The 13,628-nt window shown below is 49.8% G+C and overlaps 1 protein-coding gene across 1 annotated transcript; it reads right to left on the bottom strand.

The window, feature by feature from the left end:
• Positions 1-1,020: 1,020 nt before the first annotated feature.
• On the bottom strand, positions 1,021-9,959 carry csrnp1b (cysteine-serine-rich nuclear protein 1b). Its single transcript, XM_078792514.1, has 5 exons — positions 9,727-9,959; positions 5,475-5,676; positions 4,119-4,378; positions 3,745-4,041; positions 1,021-3,666 (listed from the first exon to the last, which is right to left on the bottom strand). The coding sequence occupies exons 2-5, from the start codon at positions 5,656-5,658 to the stop codon at positions 2,719-2,721; spliced, it is 1,689 nt and encodes a 562-aa protein (XP_078648640.1). The 5' UTR covers positions 5,659-5,676; positions 9,727-9,959; the 3' UTR covers positions 1,021-2,718.
• Positions 9,960-13,628: the final 3,669 nt, after the last annotated feature.

The raw sequence follows: 13,628 nt of genomic DNA, 5'->3' as shown, positions 1-13,628 counted from the left end.
GACTATGTATGTTATTAAAAAATACATTATTATGATGACAACAAGACAGGAGAAATGACACTAAAAAGTGATAATGGATGACTACTACTGCTGAGTTCGGACGTACTCCGTGAATGTGATAGCCAGCTTTTCCCGAGCTTTGAACTACGCCTGTTGCTTTCCTTTTATAATAGTCAAATATAAATATATTGTGAAATATAATATCACTGCGGTAAAAAGTCGCATTCGGTGTCCGAAGATCGGAAGCTAGGCGGAAGTTAGCTAGCAAGCGAGCCAATCTGAGGCAAGGCTCAATCAAGGAAAAGAGAATAAGTAAAGATGCCGGGAAAATCGAACAGCAATGCGTTTGATAGGTGTGCGATCAGACACTCTGGCATCGATAGGCTTAGCCTGTGGGGGGACTGTTGCTAAGCAGTCGCCGAGCAAACATAGCTAGCTTTCTAGCATCAAAGAGAAAATGCGTACAAAAGGAGCATAGTAATAATCATCGAATCTTACATTATTTAATAACATGTTACGGACACATAACATTTAAATATAATGAAAATCAACTGGAAAAAGTATTAAAATGTAAAAAAAAAAAAATGTAACAAGTCGTCAACCATGTTGCTGTATGTAGTTCTACTCTTAACCGGCAGAGGGCGATAATGTTTTATTGGAGGAAACATCAGTCACCGCTTTTCTTCCAATACTCACATGTGACTGACTGGACTGAACGGCTGCAAGAATAGCTGCAAACTTGGAGTATGGAAAATCACAGACAGATGCTTTGGACTGGTCTGGAAGGAAAGAAAAAAACGTGTTGGGATGTAGTCGGGATCAAAGCAGGCCTCCCGATTTCAAAAAGATGAAAAAGAGAAGACGTGGGTGCTTTTTAATGATTGCAACCTGCCTTGGCGTCATGGAGCAGACATTTCCTTCTTGCTGAGGGTCCCGGGAATGTGTTTGTGGTCAGGAAGCGAGGGTGCAAGGAAATACTTATTTTGTGCAGCAAAAAAAAAAGCCCAGCAGAGTCAGACGTCGGTTTACAAAACGTTTTATTATATGGAGGGACAGGCTGTCAAAATGGCTTTGATGGAAAGAGACTGTTGTTGAACAGCAGCTTAAAGTGAGAGTATGTAAAAAAACAAAAAAAGCAGCTTTGTTTGCTCTGCAGGACCGTTCAAGCAGAAATATGTACAACACAAAAAGGCAAAACAACCCCAAACAAAGTAAGACACGTTTCTGAAATGTAGAAAAAAGCAGTACTGTAAATACATTACACCGATAAACACTCACTGTTTTTGTACAAGAGAAGAACTCTGCATGGATTTCAAAGTCCAAAAAAGCAGGGGAGGGGGGGGCAAAAATGAAAAACAATCGAATCCACTGTGCACTTGGTGGCACTTGAGCAAAGTCTCCAAAGAATGTTTGAGCAAGCGGGACCTGCATGCAAGGAAGGTTCCTCAAAGGCTGCTGAGATATGTACAGCCGCTCTCTGGCGCCCCCTGGCCGACGGAAGCAGGCAACTCTTCATCTTCAGCTTTAGAGAGTGTGATGAAAACTGTATAATATATGCAGTTTCTATCCACAAAAAAACATTTGAAATTGCTAAACACACTGTAACGCCAGTCACAGACCTCCGAAGAAAAATCGGAATACAATCAAATTCATCTTTTGAGCGGCACCTTCTCGAAAATACTTCACAATGTTAACGTCCATAAACGTCTCTATAGTTTATATTATAAACATTGTCCCCGATTGAAAATGGCTCCTTTTTTTGCTTAATAAAATATTGAATTTGTCAGTGATTGATTAGAATTCTCTCGTCAATCTACATAAATTAGTTAGAAAATATTAGCGTCATTTCTCTCTATGCTTACATCATACAGGCAGAAACACAATAAAGCCCGTCGTTTCGTTTCAGTGATTTGTGACGGAGATTCCACAGTTTTTCTCGGGAAGCACTGGGAGCACGCCGTCCCCTCAGTGGGCGGGGCTTCCCTAATTGGCAGGCACATCCAGTTAATTCATCCCGGCCCTCTTTTTGTTTTGTTTTGTTTTATTGCCAGCATGTCTAGCGTTAAATAAGTGATGCCATAATAAGTTAAATGGACTGTATAGATATTAAATACCTTCCGAGATGGGATATGGAAAGCAGGATTGCACTTGAAGGCGGAAATAAATGAAACCACAGTGCTTGCTGAGCGAAAGTAGGCAGAAATAAATTAAAATCCTCCAGGAAATAACTTAGAATAACAAAAGCAAACAGCTTGTAATGCTCCGAGCTGATAAATAAAGCGCCCAATCCACCAAAAGCACGCCTTGGACTTCCGATAAAGTGCTGATTCAGCGGGAATTTTGTACCATGTGAGCCTCTTGGGACCGGCAGAGTCCACTGGCTTGAGGATTCAGCACAGAGGCCAAGGACACGAAGGATGGGAGAGAAAGGGAAGGCAAAGACCGTCACAGCATTGCTCAGCGCTCGCCGTCGCCGTCGCCGTCGCCGTCGACATCACCGTCGCCGACGCCGTCGCCTCCAAAAGCTAGAAAAATGATCCCTGAGGTGCACATTCTGACCAGCGGGCCTCCTCATTCTCTGCGGCTTCTTGGTTTGGTTTTCCAACGGACAGCGAGGTCGCTAGCTGCCATCTCACGCTCACAAGGCAAGTTTGGACTTCAGGCAAGGAGGAGGTCGCAGCTTCCTCCCGAATGTTGACATCGACGCGCTCGCCAGCGTCAAACCTTCACAGACTCCATCACAGACAACTTCATGGCTTCCTCCAACATCTGATTGTCCGTAAAGGTGGCGGGGGGTTCCGGGACGGATTCGGAGAGGCCGATGAGGGACTCCAGCAGGCAGGTGCCGGGGTCGGCGGCGGGCGGCAGGCCGGGGTAGCCGGGCAGCTGAAAGTGGAAGAAGTTGTCCATGTGCTCGTACTCCTTGAGGGAGTTGTAGAGCGAGCTGGGCCCCAAGCAGGGGAAGCCCTCAAAGAACTCCAGGTCCGACTCGGACGACAGGCTCAGGTCCATGTTGTAGCTGGCCGAGCGGTCCACGGTGGGCGAGGGCGTGTGCGGCACGCTGCCGTGGAACAGCCCGTTCCCCTGGTTGGCGTTCTCGTCCAGGAGCTCCGAGGCGCTTCCGTTGTCCGTGGGCTCGTCCGACGCCAGCGCCACGTCGATGTTGTGGTTCTCATCGGCAAAGTCCGCCATGCTGAAGCTGCTGAACGTCTCCGCCGACGTGTCCTTGGCGTCCTTTTCCCCGCCGTCGCCGCTGCTCTCGTTAAAACTGAGAATGCGGCTCAGGCCTTTCTCGTCCACGTCCAGCGGGGTGCGGCGCTCGCACGGGCTCCGCCCGACCTCAGAGTCCTCGCTCTGCGCCGAAGAGTCCGACAGATCCGTCATGTCGCTGCTGCAGCTGTTGTCCCCGGCGGACGCCAGCTCGGGGCTGAAGGGGAAGGAGGGGGCGGAGGGGTGCTTGGTCTGGAAAGGCGGGGCTGCGGCGGCGGTGCGGCTCACGTCCTCCTCCTCGGGGCCGGACTGCTCCTCCAGCCTCTTCTCCAGCTCCAGCTTCATGATGGTGTGGATGTAGTGCGTCTGGACCCGGGTGGAGTTGAACTCGATGCGACCTTCCGTGTTCCCGCAGCCGTCCTTGGTGCAGCCGCACGGGAAAGACGAATGGTCCATCTGTGAACCGAGACGCTCAGTCAGACCCGACTCAAGAAGCTCTCCGCTGTGATTTATGGAGGACGTTCCCCGGCTCACCTGACACTTGATGCCGGCCAGGCTGCAGCCGCACGTCTCCGGATCGCAGAATCCTTGGCAGTCGCAGCCGCAGTTTTCCCTGGAGAGCCTGAGGTCGTGCAGCTGCCTCTTCTCCTCCTTGTCGATCTTCTTGACGCCGGCGGCTTTGAGCAGAGCGTAGCGCCGCTTGGACGGGTACGGCTGGAGGAAGGAGCCCTCCTCCAGGTTGGCGCCGCTCACGTCGATGTCCTGCTCGGGAATGTCGTCCAGCGTCAGCCGCTCCGCTTCTTCGCTGTCCTGGGTTCCGTTTTTGGTCAGCTGTGGAGGATGCAGACATCGGGTCAGGAGCTCAAACGACTTCAAGTGACGCTTCTCTTTCCCGCCCGCACGCTCACCTTCAGCTTGAGAGCCTCCAGCTTCTCCTCCCGCATCCTGTCCAGGACTTTCTCCCGGCGCAGCAGCCGCTGCTCCACCGCAAACTCGGCGAGCGTGTACGTGCGCAGCGCGCTGTGCCGCGGCGTCATGCCCAGAGTGCACCCGCCTCGGCTGGGCACGCTGGTGAAGCCCTGGCACCGCGGGAAGAAGAAGACCGTCACCTGGTCAAAGGTCACATTGCTGCGCCGTGCTCTCTTGGACTTCTTGAGGATGGAGGTCGCTGTGAAGGCGGAGAGAAGATTATTGGATGATTTTTAAAGGATTTTATAACCAAAAATCTCAAATATTTTTTTTTCTTTGGGTCCGTTCGGACCAATCAACAGGCTACACTGTCTAGCCCCGCCCCTTTGGTGCTACCACTGTGATAGGCTGCCAGAAAGTACCTTTGACGACAGACACAGTACTTTACAGTGCTACTTGTACTGCGTCTGGTGGCCACTAGAGGGGGACATTTCCCATCAATTGAATTTAAGAGGGCCTCACTGATTCTTTTTCCTGCTTGGGAAAGCTCCTCATGCAGCCAATGGAAGACGGCCTCACCCTCACCCGAACTAGTGGAGACATGCGTCGGCTTGGGAGAGATAAAAAAGCCACGGTGACAGACTGAGGTCTTTTTCTGTGAAAAGAATCCACAGTGATCCAAGTGGAAGCACATGTTGGCCGAAACAAGTGTTCCACTTCCTTCTAAAAGCAGGAGCGTTTCTCCTCAGCACAGCGCCGGACCTGGTGAGGCCCCCTCCCTCACCCGCCTTCATAATGGAAACACATGACCACACAGCACATGTGCTGAGCATTAGCTTTCATTGTGTGGTGGGAAAAGCCTGCCTGGAGACAACAGAATGGATGCGCCGGACGGCTCCTTCTTCCCGATCATTAGCGCCTTCACAGACAGAGACATCTTCCAGCTTCTAAGAATCCAGGCAATCTGCTGCCCTGCCCCCCCCCAGCCTGCAGATCCCACGCCCGGCCTCTTTCAGCACCTGTGCTGGCCGGATGCCCGGCCTTAGCACAACGCTCCGTGTGTTCTCAAGCGCTTGGCTGGCGGCCACGCTGCTCTTCCTGGCTCCCGGCCCCTCGCCATCCTGGAAGCCTCGCAAATGTTTGCCCCGCCGACCCCCCCGGCTTGTCCTCAAATGGCCACTGGATGGACGCCCCTAAGCATGACGGGATTCATCCCCTTTAATGCCGGAAATTCAGGAGGAATTTACTGCTGAAATCAAAATGGGAATTCCTTCCGCCTTCTCCGGATTTATTGTTGAAAGCCTCGGAAGCAGGGAACACAAACATCGCTTTCCTCGCCGCCAACTTCTACTTACTGGCGAAATGTGTGGTTGCCGGGGAGCCGGGGTTGCTGGGAGTGGAATCCAGGGTGTCCGAGTAGCAGCTCTCGCCCTCCGAGTCCCAGGCGGAGCACGCCGACGAGAGGGAGGAGGGCGAGGGCGACGAGTAGCACGGGTCCTCGTCCACCTCCTCAAACTTCCTCTTGAGAAGCCCGGTCATGGCGCTGGCGTGGACGGTCTGCGGGGAAGAGCACATGCGGGGAGTTGGTTATGTGCGGCATGGTGGCAAAACCAGACCGCCAGAACTATGCTATGCTAGCTCTGCCTGCATACCCTTCCTGCTCGACTATTCGTATTAGTATTAGTATTAGTATTAGTATTAGTATTAATATTAGTATTAGTATCACTATTGAACCAATTCACCCCCATAAAGGAGGCACGGCCGTAGAAGACAACAAACTATCAGGAGAATGTCGACAAAGCTCACTTCTGGTCACATGACAGTCACTTCTGGTCACATGACAGTCATCGCTTCCATACTTGGGGCAGGCAGAACTCGCTTTCCGGGGGGGTGAAAGGTCGTAGCCGCGAGCAGACAGCAAGGCGTTGCACGCATGCTGCCGCTTATCGATACGAGCTGCATGTGAGAGCACGAGCAGCGCCGAGAGCCACTCAGCCACAGGAAGTAATCAATCACAGGCCATTTGCATAAGTCAACAATTACTGGCCCCCCCGTCCACCCGCCCCCAAATCCCATCAAGGCCAGCTGAAGCATCGATTAGGGACGGAGGAGGAACCTTTCACGCTGGCCAGCATTCCGGCGGTGCCACGTGAGGGACGAGTCCCCATCGTGTCTCACATGACCTTCCCAGCCAAGATGCATCCTGGGAGGAGGACTGCTGCTTCAGCGATAAAAATACTCAATCCTTGGACAGAATTCTCTTTATCTCCTTAAAACGTGGCCTCGGAGGCGGCCATCATTAGGGAAGGGTTAGGGTTAGAAATAGTTGATCATCCAATGATGGTTTGGATTGTCAAACATTTGCTCTACAATTTCTTTAACGAGACGAGGCGATAAATGACGGATTTTAACGTGGCTTTTAAGAAAAGTAGAAAACAAAGACACTGTATGACTGACAAGAGGGCTCACTCCATTCATGCCGTTGTTCTATGAAACAAACGCACCAAGGAGCAGGAAGCCATGCACCCTCTTCTTGCCTGTATTGATTGCACATATAATATATTGATTCATTTTCATTTACGTCTGATTTATTGTTTTATGTACGATCATGTCACACCAGCAGCAAAGCTAAGCTAAGCTAAGCTAAGCTAAGCTAAGCTAAACCAGGCAAAGATGGTCCCGTGCCTTGGAGGAGGAGTACGACCTGCATGCCGCCTCTGTCTTATCAGCCTGTTATGCAAGTGTCAGCAGTACAGTGGTGGGGGAGGTGGGGGACGGGGGGGGGGGGGGGGGGGGGGTGGCTTCAGGCCGGAGCAATTATGTAAAAAAAAAAAAACAAAGGACAGTCCTCCCCCTGACAAGGATAAAGAAGACACCTTTGCACTGCTTACCCGCCCGTGTGGACGCTTTACCCCGTCCCCTTGGTCCCAGGTAGGCAATGAATCACCTGGTCCCGCCCACTAAGACCAAGACCGGCGTGCCACCAAAGCCTGCATTTGTATCCGAGCACCACTTTTCACACAAATAAATAAAAAAGCAAACAAAGCAGCGAGGCGTCCTCCTGGGAGTGCAGAGCGCCAGCTAAGCAAAGTCTTTTTAATTAAAAGCTGCAGCGAGCCGGCCGGGAGGAGGGGGGGTGGGGGTCGGGTGTGGGGGGGTGCAGGCAGAGAGGTGGTGTCAGAAGTGGGTCATTGTCTCTTGACTGCAGCCTACCTGACACATTGATTTGTTAATCCTGCTCAACGGGCAGAAACAATGGCCAGAGGTTAAGCCCGGTTTGCCGAGGGAAGAAGACAAGGAGGCTGCTGCTGTCTTTGGTGTGGAAGTGGGAAATAATCCTGAAAGGGTGGCAGGATGGGGAGCCTGGACTGGGAGAGCCGAGCCGGGGCGGCACCGTGGCGTTGTAGCAGTTGTCGCTAAATGATGCATGGCTGTCATTCCATCGGGATAGAAAAGGGAAGCGCCCGTTGTCCAGGTTGCTTGGTGTCACGCTCGCCAAGATGAAGATGCGTCTCCGGCAGCGCTGACCCCGATGCGAGGGTGACCTCAGCACTGACACCACAAACATCTTCCCCTGCCTTTCCAAAGCGCTGGCTCGTATTGGGAAAGGAATGCTGCAAAAACAGCAACTGGACAGCCGACTCCGCCCCCCCCCCCGGTGCCCCCAGTCCTGCCCTTTAGCGGCGAGCGGTGCCGGGGGAGTGGCGGCAGTGGCTCAGGACGTAGAGCAGGTCGTCCGGTGGGTAGAGAAGCCACCGTTCCATCACTCCCCCAGTGCAGCTGTGACTACAGTTGTAGCTTACCACCACCAGCGTCTAACTTATTGTTAGGATATATGCTAACATCCAATATGCTAGCCTTGGAGAACTGGTGCCTGTAAGACTTGATTCACTTTGGGTGGCTTTAGTTGTCCTTGTTGTCGTAAACGTTTGGCCCCTCCCTCTTCTCTTCTGACCCCATGCTAAATGCCGCTTCTATGCTGATCTACCGTTCCTTCTTTTCATGATGCCTTTGTGACTGATGCCACTCACGGCCTTGAGCGCTACCGTACCTTTAAGATGGAACAAAGACCAGCGTGTCGTTGAGCGGAAGGCTCGTACTCGGCCAAGTCCCGGTCTGGCATTAAGAGGTACTGCTTGAACTCCGTCAGATCTCGGCCCATACAGCCAAGGAATGTGATCCTGATGTCGCACAAAAAGACTTCAAAGACGCCACGCATGACATCACGCCAAACCTCACGCCAACCTCACCTATCTCCCCAGGGCGTCATCCAGCCGCCATCAAAGGAGGAGCTACTTTGGGGGTTTTGTTTGGGGTCACTTCGGGTACCCTGGAGATGTCAAAAGCCATCAAGGTGCCAGGAGGATGAATTCCTCCTCACTCGGCTGCGATTCCCGTTTTCCCCGGCCGTCATGTTCCCGGCGGAGCCAGAGAAACATTCTGTTCCTCGGCTTTCCAAAAAGGAGAGGGAGGATTGTACAAAACAAATAAATAATGTCACGTCTCCAGGCCGCAGGAATTCCACTCTGGCAGCGGGAATACGCTCAATGGAAGCCAGATGTGCTTTTTTCCCGCTCGGAAAGTCCGCCAACGAGGACAGCGCCCTGGCAACGCTGGCCCCAACACCTGAGCGGGAATTAGCGTGCACGTGCGCCTAATCTGCACACCGGCTGGTGCATCCTTCCAAGTTTGGAGTGGAGGATGGGCGCTGGAGGCGCTGGAGGCGCTGGAGGCGCTGGAGGTCCCGCAAGGTTCAGAGGTCGAGGCGGGACACGGCAGATGGAAGCCGGCCGCTGACGTTTTCAGGACCCCCCCAGCACCCGTACAAAGGAGCGGGGGGGGGCATCCTGCCTCACCAACATGAAGCACAGCAACCTGACGTCCCCACGCGCCGCACAGGAAGTGGTCATCCGGCTGATGGCGTGTCAGTCAGGCCGAGGAATAAAGCGGTGAATGGGAAGAATACGAGGAATGTGAAAGGGGAGAGCGGTGGGAATTCCAATCCAGACAGAAGAAGTGGATGTGGAAGCTGTGTCAGTAAACAAAGGATCATTCTCCTCCATGCACTCAACATCATTCCAAAAAAGAACCGGGTGAGGTCGCGCTAGAGACGCTTTCAAGTCCGCCATGCAGTGTGTTGAATGTCAGCGTTACCAGCATTACCAGCGTTACCAGCACTCACACATTAAGAACATTAAAAACACCCACGGCCGTTAAAGGAAGTGAATGTAAAGAGTCGCCGTCAATAAAAGGAGAGATGGCGACATTACAGAGCAATAAGGTGTGATGCCAATCCGACCCACGGTGCAATAAACACGCTAACCCCACTAACGACGATGATAATGGGCTTTAAATGGACGCTAGCCGGGAGCCGACCTGTCAGCTGGAGGCGCAGCGGAGCACACAAAGCGCAGCCGGTCCAACAAAACAAGCACAAAAACTTGTCAGAAAAGCCCCATCGGCTCACCGCGGTATATCGATACGTATCGATACGTATCGATCCGCGATCACGCCTGTCAGCCTCGTCGCCGCGTCGACTCCAACACAAAGAAAGCTTTCCAAAGCAACTCGGTCGGAGGTTGATTTGTTGATTCGAAGGCGACTCACCAGCGGTGTCCGATCACCATGAGTGGTAAAGTGTCCGTGGGCAGCGATGGCGTTAATCCACAGGAAAGGAAAAAGGAAGAACCAGGAAGGGATCCCCGCGCTGTGCTCCGCCAAGCTGCGGCCGCTATTGTGTGCCTGCTCCCGGCTGCTCGGGCTCTTCTTGTCTGGAGCTCAGCTAGGAGCTCTTTGGCTTTTTTGTCGTCAGTGGAAAACTCCCTCCCGGCGTGTGGCGTGACGCAGGCGGTGACACATGCGAGAGGAGGAGCGGGGAGGGGAGGGGAGGGGAGGGGAGGCGGCCCACGCTGCTTCCTGCCTGCCCGCCCTCCTCTTGCCTCCTCCCCCTCCATCGTCATCCTCCTCCTCCTGACTGGACGTAGTTTGCAGGAAATACGAAGTGACATCAATGTCAGGTAACACGAAATGGCACGCAGCACAAAAGGCACACTCCTCCTCGAGGGGGGGGGGGGGGGCACACAATGTTAATAATAATGTTAATAACAATGTTAATAATAAACTGTTACATTAAAGTAACACATGGATAAACTGTTACATCAGAGTAACATGTTAACAATAAACTGTTACTTTAGAGTAACAGGCTAATAATAAAGTGTTACATTAGAGTTACATGTTAGTAATAAACTGTTACATTAGAGTAACATGTGGATAAACTGTTACATTAGAGTAACACGTTAACAATAAACTGTTACTTTAGAGTAACAGGCTAATAATAAAGTGTTACATTAGAGTTACATGTTAGTAATAAACTGTTACATTAGAGTAACATGTGGATAAACTGTTACATTACAGTAACACGTTAACAATAAACTGTTACTTTAGAGTAACAGGCTAATAATAAAGTGTTACATTAGAGTTACATGTTAGTAATAAACTGTTACATTAGAGTAACATGTGGATAAACTGTTACATTACAGTAACACGTTAACAATAAACTGTTACTTTAGAGTAACAGGCTAATAATAAAGTGTTACATGTTAGTAATAAACTGTTACATTAGCGTAACATGTTAATAATACTGTTACATTCGAGTAACATGTGGATAAACTGTTACATTACAGTAACATGTTAACAATAAACTGGTACTTTAGAGTAACAGGCTAATAATAAAGTGTTACATTAGAGTTACATGTTAGTAATAAACTGTTACATTCGAGTAACATGTGGATAAACTGTTACATTAGAGTAACATGTTAACAATAAACTGTTACTTTAGAGTAACAGGCTAATAATAAAGTGTTACACTAGAGTTACATGTTAGTAATAAACTGTTACATTAGAGTAACATGTTAACAATAAACTGTTACATTAGAGTAACATGTTAACAATAAACTGTTACATTAGAGTAACATGTGGATAAACTGTTACATCAGAGTAACATGTTAACAATAAACTGTTACTTTAGAGTAACAGGTTAATAATAAAGTGTTACATTAGAGTTACATGTTAGTAATAAACTGTTACATTAGCGTAACATGTTAATAATAAACTGTTACATTAGAGTAACATGTGGATAAACTGTTACATTACAGTAACACGTTAACAATAAACTGTTACTCTAGAGTAACAGGCTAATAATAAAGTGTTACATTAGAGTTACATGTTAGTAATAAACTGTTACATTCGAGTAACAGGGGTGTCATGTTGATAAAGTGTTACATTAGAGTAACATGTTAAGAATAAAGTGTTACATTAGAGTAACGGGCGTCAGAAGTTGTCACGAGATTAAAACGTGACAGGATTTGTCGTTCATAATAAAGTATCTCATGTATGATAAGAAACGAGTGAATGAATGACAATAATAATAAAATAATGACAATCAACATATCGCCATCTCGGTGGGTGGAGGCGGGGCCGCAAGCATACATACATAGTAGAAATGAAATGAATATTATAATGTAATATTTGAATAATACTTTTTGTAAGGTAATGACTGCTGTCGATGTCCAAATATGCCGTATGACTGCTGTCTTGAAAGCACAATGAAGCCTCTTGTTGCTAGGCAGAACTGACGGTGTTGAAGCCAATGGCAGAGTCAAAGTTAGTAGGAAGTTCCTAAATAAGGATGAGTAATTAGCAGTCAATTAGAAGGCCGATGCTATAAAAGCACATTTGCCGGTAAGGTAGGCGAGGTTTTAACATGCGTCAATTCAGAGGAATTTCTTTGAGGAATTTGATGTTGCAATGCGGCTCAGCAGCGACGCTGACGCATCACAGGAAGCGCCTGCTTCATTCTCATCAAGTTCAATATCGCTTAAGAAGGTCTTGTTGTCATGTACAGGAATGCGTGTCACACCATCTTCTCCACAAACACACCCTGCACTCCCCCGCTGAGCTTCGTGCGTGTTTACAAATGCAGCAGCCTCGCTTTGCTTTCATTCTCAGTGGGCCTTGAACGCAGCACAAGCAGCAGAGGGTCCCGCCAAAGTCAATACAGGTGCTGCGTGCGTACATAGACTTAGGCTAATTGTCTCCGGCTAATGGCAGCCTTTTCTCACATACGTGACAATGAGCTTTAGGGCCCCAATCATGAGCCACCCCACCCCACCCGGACCCACCCCGAGGCACCAAGTCTGACGTCAATAAATAAATGAAGAGTAAGCATGAACATACACATTTGCAATACGAGACGCCGCTTCCCAACACGACACTGCCTTCAACTCAGTCATGTTACTGTAATGGTCAGTGAGACACACAAGCACCAGACTATACTCAGCCCCCCCAAAACACATTCACAGCAGCACAGGTCTTATTCTGTCTTGTTATGTCTACTACATTGGGTCACAGGAGTGTAAAGGTGACTATAGGGGTGCTATTTCACGTCTAGAGGTCTCTAATGGTAAAAACTGTAGCCTGGTCATCAGGCTAAAGAACCGGACGGCCTCGTTTGGTGTGGTTTTAGAGTTTGATGCTTCCCTCCACTTGTTTGCGACGTCCAAGCGGAGAGCCGCTCAGTCTGCACGTCCAGACAGACCGCAGCCATCCAGCTTCCCTGGCGCTCGCTCTTGAAGACACAACAATGGAGGCTAGTCACATGACCAGCGGTCACCTCTCATCCAAAGTATGAAGACGTTGGTGGTTTGTAACTGTTGGACATTCCTGCTGCGACTTCCCGCCATTGCTTGCTTTTGATTTCTTGCCGTTTGATGAGGTGTCCTTCGCCAAATCCTCCACAGATAAACAGGAAGTGTCTCAGCCCGCGGAGCTGGCGCTCGTTTCATGTTGCTCTCTGAAGTCGGCCGTCAGCTGAGGGTTTTTTATAAACAAGGAAGAAGTTCCAGGGAAGACCGGCACATGTTTAGCCTGCCTTCTAAGAACAGGAGTGTGGAGACGAGGGGGATGGGAGCGCTTGCATACATTAAGGCCCCCGCTCCCTTTAAAAGTGTGCCAGAGAGTTCAAGAGCACACAATAATGGCCTTCAATGCTTTCCATCTGCAGACAATGAAAGCACGGCGTCACGCTGCGCCCGTCTTAGCCTTCTACGACACGTCATAAAAGTCTTGCTGATGCGAGGGGTCTTGCTGGGCCCGCCCCCCCCGGGTGAAAAAGGGCAGGTGACCGAGTCCAAACATTGGAATAAATCTCCACTGCTCAATGTTGACTTCTTATGGCCTCAATACCACTGAAATATCGGTACAGATGTTCAAAAGCCGTAGAAGCGGTGAGGAATGCATGGACTAAGTATTGCATCATTAATCCTTCCCACTTGTACAGGGGGTGTCCAAACATTCCCATGGAAAATCACAGGATGTTCAATTGTACTCTTGCAATGCTAACGCTACCGAGCAAAACTAGTGTGGTGCTACCTGTTAGCCCTGGTTCATAAAGACGTTGTAATGCACCTGACAATAAGAAGAAGATGTAACAGGAGGGATCGGTGCTGCCA

The sequence above is a fragment of the Doryrhamphus excisus genome, linkage group LG7, assembly GCF_037039965.1.
Source record: "Doryrhamphus excisus strain RoL-2023G ecotype Guam linkage group LG7, RoL_Dexc_Guam_v1.1, whole genome shotgun sequence".
NCBI classification, from domain to species: domain Eukaryota; kingdom Metazoa; phylum Chordata; class Actinopteri; order Syngnathiformes; family Syngnathidae; genus Doryrhamphus; species Doryrhamphus excisus.
This window is presented reverse-complemented; position numbering and strand designations above follow the sequence as displayed.

Coding starts and splice junctions, on each gene's coding strand:
- csrnp1b (XM_078792514.1), bottom strand. CDS start 5,658: ATGACCGGGCTTCTCAAGAGGAAGTTTGAGGAGGTGGACGAGGACCCG. Junction 4,379..5,474: donor GGCAACCACACATTTCGCCA/GTAAGTAGAAGT, acceptor CCGCCTTCACAG/CGACCTCCATCCTCAAGAAG. Junction 4,042..4,118: donor TGGAGGCTCTCAAGCTGAAG/GTGAGCGTGCGG, acceptor CATCCTCCACAG/CTGACCAAAAACGGAACCCA.